At 41.3% G+C, this 12461-nt stretch overlaps 5 protein-coding genes across 6 annotated transcripts in view; 2 read left to right on the plus strand and 3 right to left on the minus strand.

The window, feature by feature from the left end:
• The window catches only part of LOC112452085 (decaprenyl-diphosphate synthase subunit 1), a 36557-nt gene extending 34608 nt beyond the window's left edge, over window positions 1-1949 (minus strand). The window contains exon 1 of the mRNA XM_025012124.1: window positions 1589-1949. Within this exon, the coding sequence (XP_024867892.1) occupies window positions 1589-1753 (165 nt within the window). The 5' untranslated portion in view covers window positions 1754-1949. The remainder of the gene's footprint in view (window positions 1-1588) is intronic.
• Window positions 1950-2615: 666 nt separating this feature from the next.
• LOC112452084 (39S ribosomal protein L32, mitochondrial) lies at window positions 2616-3900 on the plus strand. Its single transcript, XM_025012123.1, has 4 exons — window positions 2616-2725; window positions 2964-3215; window positions 3347-3489; window positions 3570-3900. Exons 1-4 carry the CDS (start codon window positions 2650-2652, stop codon window positions 3687-3689), a joined length of 591 nt encoding a protein of 196 aa, XP_024867891.1. The 5' UTR covers window positions 2616-2649; the 3' UTR covers window positions 3690-3900.
• LOC112452083 (protein spindle-F) lies at window positions 3772-5984 on the minus strand. Its single transcript, XM_025012122.1, has 5 exons — window positions 5563-5984; window positions 4870-5134; window positions 4715-4806; window positions 4457-4649; window positions 3772-4345 (listed from the first exon to the last, which is right to left on the minus strand). The coding sequence occupies exons 1-5, from the start codon at window positions 5779-5781 to the stop codon at window positions 4041-4043; spliced, it is 1074 nt and encodes a 357-aa protein (XP_024867890.1). The 5' UTR covers window positions 5782-5984; the 3' UTR covers window positions 3772-4040.
• A 244-nt stretch (window positions 5985-6228) lies between these two features.
• On the plus strand, window positions 6229-10301 carry LOC112452081 (carnitine O-acetyltransferase-like). Of its 2 annotated transcripts, XM_025012118.1 has the most exons (14): window positions 6229-6312; window positions 6426-6794; window positions 7236-7314; window positions 7385-7515; window positions 7577-7712; window positions 7797-7969; window positions 8045-8198; window positions 8257-8422; window positions 8556-8743; window positions 8849-8949; window positions 9030-9155; window positions 9227-9551; window positions 9643-9780; window positions 9892-10301. In XM_025012118.1, the coding sequence occupies exons 2-14, from the start codon at window positions 6787-6789 to the stop codon at window positions 10087-10089; spliced, it is 1923 nt and encodes a 640-aa protein (XP_024867886.1). In that variant the 5' UTR covers window positions 6229-6312; window positions 6426-6786; the 3' UTR covers window positions 10090-10301. The 2 variants fall into 2 exon arrangements, with proteins under 2 accessions (XP_024867886.1, XP_024867887.1); XM_025012119.1 differs by lacking the exons at window positions 6229-6312; window positions 6426-6794 and adding an exon at window positions 6826-7117.
• On the minus strand, window positions 10161-12200 carry LOC112452082 (GDP-fucose protein O-fucosyltransferase 1). The gene is made up of 6 exons (XM_025012120.1): window positions 11871-12200; window positions 11680-11795; window positions 11475-11598; window positions 11002-11378; window positions 10653-10889; window positions 10161-10591 (listed from the first exon to the last, which is right to left on the minus strand). The coding sequence occupies exons 1-6, from the start codon at window positions 11977-11979 to the stop codon at window positions 10406-10408; spliced, it is 1149 nt and encodes a 382-aa protein (XP_024867888.1). The 5' UTR covers window positions 11980-12200; the 3' UTR covers window positions 10161-10405.
• Window positions 12201-12461: the final 261 nt, after the last annotated feature.

Raw genomic sequence — 12461 nt, forward strand, 5'->3', positions numbered from 1 at the left:
CGACGGCAGCCGCGGTATGTATTTGCTTTATTAATTTCTAGGACGTGTTTCTATCTGTATTTTTCAAATATTTCTAGTCGCGTTCTTTTTTGGTTCTTTTATTAGTTGCTTTTCATTTACGTCAAAACTCAGATAATTCTCACTTGTGATGCCATTCTGTCTTTATTATTCATTAATTCCCGAAAAGGATAGAACGACGTCACAAGTGAGAATTATCTGAGTTTTGATGTAAACAGAAAGCACCTATTATCTTTCTCGATTTCTCATAAATTTGAGATTTAAATGAATTTGACTAACATTAATAACTTATCACTAAATTAATGAGGTGTTTGATTGATTAGATATTAAATAAATATTAAATATATATTAAATTAATGTTAAAATAATATATACGAAATAGAGAGATATCATTAAATTAATAAGATTTATGGTTAAATAAACCATTATTTAACCAGAAATCTTATCGAATCTCCCACATTAGTTATACGCCTATTCGTGTCATAAAATTATTTTCAAAGTCATAATTTCTTATTGTTAGGGTAAGAACAACTTCAACCGTGAAATTTATAAAATTTGTCCTTTTTAGCGGGACGACTCCCTTTCTCTCACACATCTTTTTTTTTCTCCAAGGTCCCGATTATATGCCCGTCTCATTTCACGTGCAGAAAGTGCGACGCGGTGCAGCCACGAAGTACAAACCTGCAGATCGTCTGAAACTGGGCTCTAGCGCGTTCGAATTCTAACGCGCGCATGCGCACGGCCGACGCGTGCGACGCGCCTCGCTTTCCTGGTCAACGCAGCCTCTAAAAGCGCGCGGGAATGGGACCGTCGTGTCCGTCTTTCGTCTAAGATTCTCGATCTTTCGCGGAAACGTTGCGAAAAAAACGCGCGCCAATTGTCGCGGTCGTGCGAGCGCCTCGTTCCGACCTCGACTCCGAGCGCGTTCGCCGAAAAATCGTCGCTCGTTTGACACCACGGCACGTCGCGTGTCGCTAGCAGACGATCCATACGGCGTCTGCTGGGACCAGCTGACAGCCGTACGGCCGGAGCAGAAGCGTGCCGCGCTCTAAAATTCTAAAATATCCCCGAATTGTCGCGCGTGGACTTTACGCGCGAGCGATCGACACGATCCGCGACGCTTCGAACTTGCAAGCTTCACCTCGCGACATCCTCCCCTCGCGAAGATACGGGGAACCAGGTGTCCGTCGGTAGCTAGCACCTGACCCACATGTTATGTAATTTTTTCACCGCGACGACTTCTCACGGAGCGATCGTTTGAACGCGCCTGTCGAACTCGAGTCAAGCACCCCCGAAAAATCTCGAAACGGCTCGTCCGACTTGGCTGTCTCGATCAGCTGTCGGGCTCGAGTCATGTAGGCGGCGGCGGTCAGTCGATCAGGCGTCAACGCCGCGCCGGACGTAGGTTAGGTCGGCGGCGAGACGGTCGGCGGGAGAAGCGCGAAAATCGCGGAAACATGAATGGGACAGCGCGTTTTCTCGGGCGCGTCGTCGCCGACGGATCGCCGGGCGTCGGGACGGCGGGGCCGCGGGGACGCGAAGTTCGTCGCCTCCCCGGGCGATAACGTACCTGCTGGCAGGGCTGGAGGAGCGCGCCGCCCGTGGCCCGGGTGGTCGCCGGCCGCGATTTCACACATGCCGTGGTCGAAACTCTCCTCCGTAACTGGGCGAAATGTCCGTACTGGCACAGTCTCTCGACACGAGCACAAAGCCTACTCGATCCTATACATGCCATCGCGCGGACTATAGTGAGGGGACTCACCACTGCTCGAGTGGCCCGTACCTCTCGCGCGATTCTATCCACTCGATCCCACCAGGCAGCTACACTTCGAAAAAACACACCTCTCCCCCAACGAACGACGGCACGCGTCTCGCGTCTCTCCGTAGTACTCCCCACAGTCCACCACAGTCCCCACGACACGAACGAGAGCGAGAACGGCTCCGTCGTTTTAGATGAGTCTCTCTTGTGCCTACCAAGCCGCATGCGCGCGCGGAAACGTCTTCCAATGACATTTGTCGTAGCTGCGCGCTTCGAAAACTTTCTACATTTGAAATGAAATAGATATACTGTCACCGATGGCGATACTAAAAAATATAAAGACCGGTAGTGTTAAATTTACGTAACTGTTGAAATTTAGCCGGCCAGCTTGTATAATATTAATTTTTACGACTTATTGTTACCCTCATATTATTATAATTATTATAACAATATGTATGTGCACCTGTAATTCGATAGTATTCGATTTTTATTTGAAACTTTCATTAGGCCTGTTCGTTTTAGCTGTACTTCTTGCACAGTTCATCTTTTGTTCTTTTTCTTTTCATGTTGAAGAGAAAAAGAGAAAAGATGAACTGTGCGAGAAGTTTAGCTAAAACGAACAGGCCTATTTGTTACTATAATTAGATAATAATAAATCGTGGATTTACTTAATATATACAATACTGTAATTTTGAACCACGTATTCAGATATTTTAGATATCGACGGTCGAGAGATTTATTATGATAGTCGGTAATGTCGACAGTCTTCTATTATCCTCAGGACTCCATAGAGAATCACGAAAATTTACCCGGGGTCGGTAGTGTCTCGCCTCGCCGATGCATAGATGCAGTAGCAGGTAGCAGGTGGCAAGATGAATAGGTTAAGTTTGGCTCTTCAAAAATTTGAACAGGCGATTCAAACGATCTTTGGTCGCGGTTTTCCTCCAGGTAATTGAAAACCAACACGCATACACGTATTTCCAACTGAATTTTAAAAGTTAATGCGAATAATCCAAGTGATTACTTATATCTTTTTACGTTCCCTAACCTCAATTGAAGGAGCTGTAGAATAATCAGTTTCGTGCGCAGATAAATAAAAAGATATTAGTAATGTTAGTTTAAGGGCAAACTTCGTCAACACATTTATTGAAATCTAAAGAAGGATCTTTTAAACTTTCCGTGGTAGGACAACTATGTGCGGTCGACTGCAACGGTTTCCCGAACAAATCGAAATCGACGAGTCTCGGTGGTCATTCTCTAAAGGAAATTTTCGAGAATGGCATTTTATGGGCAGTTCCAAAACATCGACGTAGTTTGGAAGCGAGACTTAAGAGGAGATTCGGAGTAATGAAATATATGTGGAAGCCACCTATTATGAGAACCAATATATTAACGTGTACGAATTGTGGTCATCATTACGAAGCCAACCGTTTATGCGGTAAGTTTCATCAGTATAAGATAATTGTAGATTTAAAAAAACATAAGAAGCAGTTTAGATTTATATTCTTGAATAATAAAAATGAATAAAAGAAACTTACAATGGTTTACCTATATCTATTTATCATGCAGGACATTGTTACGAAAAAGTAAAGCTCGAGACTAAAGAAATGCAAGACGCCATTCAGAAAGCGTTGGGTCTAAGGCCGGTAGAACAGAATGTAATTGTATTGTACGACGGAGAAAAGGAATCTAAAACGGATGACTTTTGGAAGGTATTCAAAATATACGCTTTGTCGATATACAGATCAATTTTGTTTACATAAATACAGATCTAATCTATCTTCAATTCCAGAACCAAAGAGTAGTTGAGTTGCCAAAGAAAAGGCCTTCGTGGTTTCATCAAAACTTACTGGAGCCAACAACGCAGGAGCCATCAGATAAAAAAGACGTTAAACCTACTCATCTTGCTTAAAGTGCACTTGAAATCAGGTTTTAATTTTTCGTAGCCAAAAGCCGGAATATATTAGTCCAAAGGATATTCGAAATAATCGAAATTAAAAAGTACTAGAATGTTTTATTACATAAATATATTTATAACTAAGGTCCTTTATGCGACAAAAAATATTTCAACTACTTTTCGTGCTTTCGTTTGTTGATATAAAAATAAAATCTTTTGTAATAGACAGTATTGTCTCGTCTATAATTTATATCGGGTGTATTTTATCTATTTCAATATTCTATATTCCCAATCACCACGAATTTTCTTGGAATCCGAAGAAAATTTCACGTCTAACGGCTTATCACTGATTTTTTTATCACGAAATCAATGTACAAGCTCGAAATCCTCTGTAGAGTTTGACACCTCCTTGGTAAAATGATTTAAGACATGTTCGTGGAACTCCGCAAACGGTATGGATTTTCCGTAAACAGTTCCGCACAATGGGCACGTATTGATATCGGCGTCCATATTATCATTTAGGTTGGAGCATTTTTCCATGGAAATACTAGGATTCATGAGACTAGTCTGAGTAGCTCCGTGTTCTTTGAAACTGTCGTCGGAATCAAATTGCGTGCCCGTTTGACACATCTTTTTATTCGCGTTCTTTCGACAATTATTACATATTACTCCTGAAAATATATATGTTTCAAAATTGACAAATTTCTAGAGAACTTTCTCCATATTGCGACCAATGCCAGAAAGATGGTCCGATTATATTTACACTTGATTGAGAGACTTACCTTTTCTCATTTTTTTAAGATTCTGCAGGGCTCTTTTTAACCTAGTTTGCTGTCCAAGTAAGGTATCCTTAGTTTGGGACAACCGAATTTCATGCTGCTTTAGTTGCTCCAGCGAATCTGTGTCAGAATCTTCTGGATATGTGAAACCAACATTTTGTAAATTTAATTCGGAACGATTGTGCAACTCCACCATCTGCGTAAAACAACGGATATTGAGTTAAGAGGCGATAAATCGTTACGATATTTTTGCTTCCTTACCTCTGCGCATTGCTGTTCGAGATCAGACTTCTCTAACATAATACTATTTATTAATCGAAGAGATATTTCTTCCAAGCTTTGTTCTCTTTCACCTGCAACGAAAATTAGTTAATAATTGACAAGAAGCGTTGTTAAGGTATCAAGTTGATACCAACCGTCCGTAGCTAGTAAGTACGTCTTGTTAGCGCTCTGTTTATCTAGATCAGACACATCGCGAAAGTTGTACGAAATAATTTCAGATGGCTGTGTGGTGGGATGCTGCTTAAGCGTGTCCGAAATTTTTGTTAATTGACTACCTAAAGATTTATTAGTTTTCGTCAGTCTCGTTAATCTGTTCCATAACTGACGATTTTCCGCGGCCACCATGAAAACGTGATGCGACAGCTGAGACTTTTGTTTTGTGAGTTCCTCTACCTTTTCCTGCAACCCAAAAACATATTTACTCGTACCGTTAAATGCATGCAAAATACCATAGACCGCAAATGATCAGAAATATGTGTTTCTTATTCCTTGATTTTTATATATCTTATTTTATTTCACATTACTGAAAGAAGTATGTACACAAAACTCGTACGTACTTGTCCTTAAAACAATATTAATGTTTCTAATGTTTACAATTCTACTGTATCATTCTCAATCGTGCGGCTAAACTGGGCTAAACGGACGGAAGAAACAAACAAATCTTGTGGCAAGTTGGTTGAATAAGAAAAGGCTACTTTCAGACTTTTAAATTCTCAAGAATTACCGATGTCTCTTAACAATCCGCATTGTGCCTTAAGTATTGTAACAGGTTTAGGAAGATGAGGTCTCTTCAGTCTACTTGTTATATCTAATTCGACTTGACGAACCTGCAGGGTTTGCAGCGCAGACCTGTCGCTCTTATCAACCTTGACAATAGCCGTGGACATGTCCCTGCCGCATTCGAGCCTGAGGCACACGTTCTCCTCCTCCACCACCGCCAGTCGCGTCTGCAACTGCTGGCAACGTTCTTTCATGGTCTTGAAGGCGACCAGCAGCGCGCAGTACGACCCGGAGGTATCGTTCTCCGCGTTCTCGGCGTCGTTCATCGTGCGACTCGTCGTTAGAAATTAGAAATTGACAAGCGCGGGTTCTTCACGCTCTACGACCGCGTCTCGCGACTCTGCGAACTTTCTCGGGTGAGCTTCCTGTTCCTGTCGCCCGTCCTGCCGAGGATGCGTTTGTGGGGGTGGGGGGGTGTAAGGTTAGGTCTAACCTCTTTACATTTTGCCCGCGCGGCTACAGGTACAAACACTCCGGACTCCGGATACGTTCGCACGGACCTAGCTCTCAGCCACTCTCAGCCTCCCTCAGCGAAAAGCAGCACGTGCTCTCGGTGTCATTCCGCGCTAACATTTGCAGGAGCCGTTGTGTCGCAGCGGAGTGAACGCGACATCAGTGATTCCCCATTTTCCGTTTTATGCTCCAGCAATGCCCAGAATTGCCAGTTTTCCCGAAGGAAAGAGGAGGGGACCGTCACTAGCTTCAGTCCATACGTATTAAGTTCGCGTATAACCCCAGAAATCTCTAGAGACAATTTCAAAAAGTGGCTTGATTCTGTAGGAACTGATTACGCAAACGTTAGTTTATTATAATGAATTTTGACGAACCTATAGGAACTTCTTCGTACATACATGACATTTTGTTTATTTTTTAAATATATCTAGTTATTTATTAAAATATTATTTTGCAGGTATATTGGTTCATTCGACATCGCAGCCGATTGGAACAAATAAATAAAACATAGCAAACCGGTTTCGATCTCATTAATATTCATGACTGCTTTACAGTCGCTAATGGTCGTTGACACTTCAAGTCGTCGACTTCGGTAGTCGCTCTTTCTTATCGAATACGACTGGAGAGGGATCTACACATACTCCTACTTACATATATACATTGCACATATACGTACAAAGATAAGAGAGTCGTGAAGCACTCATGTTTCTGCCGCAAATTGAGCTTTGACCAGCGTACAGAACATAGTTTACCTGCAGTCTCGATCAGTTTCGTACAACGTACATTTACTCCTTTTACCTGGCATCAGGACTCGCCATATGGACGCGTATGTATATATACATTGTTAAAAATAATTCTGAATACTCTCTTCGGATGACACGCGACACAAGCGTATCTCAATTGTTGCAATTGGCCGGTCCAATGTCCGTGACATAATTGGTGACAATTTACAGCAATATACTCCGTCGATGCGTTGACTATCATCACACAAATCACTTACCCCCGCGCGTACTGATTTAGACAGACCACGTGTGTATGTTTGTATGCACATGCACGTTTAGCATATGTGTGGGTGTGACACATAACTGCTGAGATACTCTTGAAACTTTTGACACTCGGTAGAGCGTGAGACATATATCTCGACGAACAGTGAGCTCCATTGGATACTTCCCACGCGATAACGTTTATTTCACGATTACCGTTGTTATCCGCGATACCGTTTGTCTCCGAAATGTCCTGATAATACCTGTTTGTTTCTGTTCTTTAGCGGTACAGTGGGATTAGGCTCGAGTTCTCTAGAGAAGCCAGCTATGTACAAAGTACTCTCCAATGTGTCAAAGTATACGGTGAGTACGTACGTGTATTTTTCATTGAAAGAAGATTCGAGCTGTTCAATGAAATTGATTGAATTAACAGGTCTACAATGGATTGCGTAGGACACCATCCGTTCTTCGTGGAGCACCTATAACAACGTTAAACCTAAATAAGCAACCGATCCCGAAGCAACCTGTTCCTGATCTCAAGCAAACTGCGGAACGTTACTTGAGGTACGACACGTCTGTATGACTTTTTATCTTCAAATGTTGTTACTCTCATAATTCATTACAGATCTTTAAAGCCACTGTTGACTGACAACGAATATAAAAATACGGAGAGGATTGTCGGTGAATTTATAAGCCACACGGGCGCGGGACCTCGGTTGCACGCTAAATTATTGGAGAGATATCAAAATACCGATAATTGGGTACTTATATATATATCTATAATTGGGTACATTTTTTCAAATATTAGGCGAATAATAATACAAATTTGCGTCAACTTATTTTAGATGAAAGAATGGTGGCTGGAAGTTGCATACTTAGGATACCGCTTGCCCGTGATCGTGCATTCCAGTCCTGGAACTGTCGGGCCACCTGTTATTTTCCAACGATCAGATGACGTGTATGTGTACGCGGCGCGTCTCGTAGCTGCAGTGTGCAATTACAATGAGATGGTCAAGAGGTGAGTTTTCTACAGTTTACAATTTAAATATTTTTTTTATTTCTTGTGATATTCATTCGCAATCATGCACTGCAGTGAAAAGATGATACAAGAGATGGCTCGCAATGATCCACTTGATATGCAGCCTTACGGCATGATACTCGGCACGCACAGGCAGCCTAACAAAGTAATCGATAAACTATTGCACACAGATGAGGCTAAACACATAATAGTCATAAGCAATAATAATGTAAGTATAATCAGCCTGATGAAACCATATAGCTGGTTATATTCCGTCTATATTACAGTTCTTTAAACTTTGTGTTGTCGATGAAAACGGCATTTTAAGTGAGGGCAAGCTCGTGGCTGCCGTAAAAGATATAGCAGATCGTTCGTGTACTCGAGGGAAGCCTGTAGGAATTTTAACTGGAAATGACAGAGACACTTGGGCGAAGGACTACGGCTTACTTTTAGGTTTATTTCAGTTTAGCTTTTCTTTTCGTTTTTTTTACCTTCGTATAATTTGCATTTCATTATTTCAAACTGCGCAATTTTTTTTATAATTTCTAATTCTTTAACTTGAATTGTTATCGTTATATATTTTCAGAACTGGGTAACAATAAGAATATAATCAAGGATATAGAATCTTCCTTGTTTATATTGTGTCTCGATAAGGATCTACCTAAAGACGCTTTTAAGGAGAAGAATAATGCCTCGGTCAGAGCGGTTCAAACTATGACAGGCTACAGCAGCTGCGTAAACGCTGGTAACAGGTGGCACGACAAGACTGTGCAGGTGAAATATCTGACTAATATTTATTATAAATAAATTCAACGGTTTTAAATATTTTAAAACAATTATCTTTTGATGCCGAGATAAACAAGGGACACATCTTTACAGTACATAGTATCCGCCGATGGTTACATTGGCATGGAATATGAACACAGTCCATGCGAGGGAGTTCCGGTTGCTGTTCTTCATGATTATGTATTAAAATATATGTAAATAATTAAATAATACTTGCTACATAAGCTGCCCTTTTAATGGGACGCTAATAAAAAAAATCTCAATTTGTTTCCAGAGCGACAAGAGAAAATAGCGCGAGAGACGGAAGATCTGCGGATTTTCCGAGACCGGAACTTTTGAAGTTCGAAACTAACGACGTTATAGACTGTGCGATCGAGGTAGCTACCGATACAGTAGATAAGTAGGTTGATTGCCTCTTTACGATTACCTTACACCAGTACTGTCGGAAATATAATACTTGTAATTTTTCAGACTCTCCGACGACATAGACATGGAATGTTTTACATTCGAAAAATTCGGCGCGGACGCTATAAAAGCGATTAAACTGAGTCCCGATAGTTTTATCCAGATCGCGATGCAAGTGACGTTCTATAATTTACAAAGGAAGGCGCCAGCTCATTACGAAAGCGCAGCATTACGAAGATTCATAAATGCCAGAACCGAGTGCATCAGATCTACTAGCACCGAGTCTGTTGAATTTGCAAAAGTAATGCTTCCTGAGGAATGTAAGAGCAAACAGCAAAAGAAGGAAGTGATGATCAGAGCTATAAATGCTCATAAAGAACTCGCTGCACAAGTAAGACAATCGTTCTTGGTTCACAATGCATTTTTAATCATAATTTTTTTAATACGCAAAAACTTCAGAATTGATGTTTCTTTTTGTATAGGCTGCGACAGGACAAGGTGTCGATCGGCATTTGTTCGGCTTAAAAATGATTGCGAAAAGCGAAGGAATGGAGCTCCCAGAATTGTACAAGGATGTTGGTTACACCAGAAGTACATACTTCAATTTAACGTCGAGTCAGGTAATTCAAAGTTGTAAAGAAATTCCTTGGAAAGACTGAAGCGTGAAAATGTTCTAACGAGAAAAGATAAATGCACATTTACGCTAATCGATATAACTTTGTGATTCAAAGGTGCCATATAAGTCAGCGTCTTTCATGTGCTACGGACCAGTTGTTCCCGATGGTTACGGCTGCTGCTACAATCCGCGACCGAAGGACATTCTATTTGCCTGCTCGTCGTTCAAATCGTGCAACGGAACTGACACGAGGGAGTTTGCTCGCGTTTTGCAACAGACACTGTCAGACATGCGAGAGATAGGAAGTGAATAAAAGTGCAGAGAGACTCCGCAATTTTATTGCGATAGGAAATGGAAGTGTCGAAGTTGATATTTTTATATATGTATATACGACGATAAACAAAAACTCGAGATGCTCGAGTCAAGCGGACTTGTTTCTTATAAACTTTTTATTGCGAAATATATACTGGAGATCCGAAACATGTCACAATTGTATTTTCTCACAATAAACATACGTTAATCTCATTGTGCAATTACTCAATTCAGTATAATGTATAAATATAAAAACTTATAAAAAAAAAACTGACGATTATGCGCATTTGGCAAGTATTATGTTACAAAATGTAATATCACAGTTCCGTTCTGGTTCTGGGAGGGTAACCCCAGAAGAATGTCGGGTATCCTCTGACTTCTCTTTCTCTGGCCACGAAAGCGGTGAAGGAAGAAATGCAATTTCCTATGAAATAATTAGACCTTCCGAGAATCGCCAGATCCAAATGTGCGGATACCGGCGGTTCCTGCCGGTGCACCGATATCTATATGGGAACGATGACATATTAGCACTCATTCATCAATGACGAATATTTGTAAGCTTACCTTCATACGCGACAAGGCCTCTCCAAGTCTATCCAACATGTAATCATTGTCAGATGCCACAAACACAGACTTAATATCTTTGCTGCTGCGGATAACACGCTTCAGCTGAGTTATTATTGTATCGAACGACGGCAAGCACATCGATAGAGTTGCTTTGCCACGTTCGTTTTGGTAACCAAGGCACTGAGGAGCGGCGAAAAGATCCGGCGCGGACGGTATATGTTCGCAAGCGCGTTCCTGAAAACCAGATACATAACAAATAGAAAACTATTATTTTCCATAGGATGTTAACATGCTATTAACATTACATATTATCCGTATAAAAATATGTACAGCAAATATCACATACCCAATCGATCCCGTTTCGCAAATGTATGCCGACAAACGCGCCCCTTGGCAATTTTTCCCTTATAAACGCCTTCGCTTTATTCAGGATGTCGTTGTTCCAGTTGAGGCACTTCTGCAGAGGCTTGTTCAGAGGCTGAACTGGAAAGCTGGCAGGTGCGCCTGTGAACGCTAGTACCGGCCAAGTTTCAGGTGGATAATACCACTGCCACTGCTGTTGCCTCGCACGAGTGTAATATGCATCGTAATAATGGAGCGGTTTGTAAAATTCTGATTTAACGAAATCTATATTATACGTGTCCCAAAAGGGACCAAATGGATTCCCATGTTTCGCATTACAGGACGTTCCGTTGCTCCCCACGCGAGCCTCGTAACAAAAAGCTGAGGAAGAACGAAGAGTTTATCTTTCTTTAAAAAAAAAATTGACATTAAAGCTCCACGTATCTTGCTTTCAAGAGAATCCACATTAGAGCTTACATATTCTTTTTTCGGGTGGCCATATCTTTGGCGCGACATCTCTCATAAAGTCCTCCATTAATATCGCTTTGTGGCAGCTTTGTACTTGGGAAACATTGAAATAGGTATCGAACGGTACTTGTATCTGAAAATAGAATTGAATATTAGATGTCACTATGTAAAATTTGCGAATGACGTTACATTACATCGCAGATTCTGTGCTCACAGATCTCGTCTCTCCCGTCCGATATTCGACCCACGGCGGTAACACCAGGGTACGATTCAAGGCCTGGGTGAAGCCTAGAACTCCTAAAAAGTGATCTGCCTGATTACCAAAGCGTCCTGAAATGAGAATCGGAGTTTTATTATCATGTCGAACGATGTCGTGGGTATGATAAAAATCGAAATCTCTCTTACCCATACAAGGACAATAAACTACGTAACCATTCTCGTCGATGTCAACGTCCTGGCAACGTGCGACGTAAAAGTTGATCAAAAATAACGTAAAAATCAATGTCTTCATCATCGCAATAAATTACGTGTGGCACTTTTACGACGTTTCACGATATTTGACACTCTGTAGAAATTAGCGTTAATATCTTCGCGAATTCCTGCAATGTTTGCACACAACTTTTTGTGCGACGCGAGGCGCGAGGTTAAACATGCATGATATAAACAGACTCTACTCCGGTTCCCATGGAGACGTACGTCGATCGAAAATACAAGTTTCGCACGTCATCGAAATATGAAGTACCTGACTCGAGCCATGAGCCACGGAGCCATATGTAAAGATAAATCACCGATGAAAAATAAGGTGTATTATTCCCGAGCGGGTTGTGAACTGCCGTAGAGTTAGCAAATTGAATATTTTTCAATTATTCATTATTCTTTTTCATATAATTTGCATATAATAGCATAAGACCGCTGGACCATTGAGCATCTTATATGTAAATTAATATGGCGACTTCATGCTGGATGCTCATTGGTTTTTAGCGGTCATGCTACGCT

Source organism: Temnothorax curvispinosus, unplaced genomic scaffold (genome assembly GCF_003070985.1).
Source record: "Temnothorax curvispinosus isolate PA1 unplaced genomic scaffold, ASM307098v1 QBEX01002937.1, whole genome shotgun sequence".
In the NCBI taxonomy this organism is placed as follows: Eukaryota; Metazoa; Arthropoda; class Insecta; order Hymenoptera; family Formicidae; genus Temnothorax; species Temnothorax curvispinosus.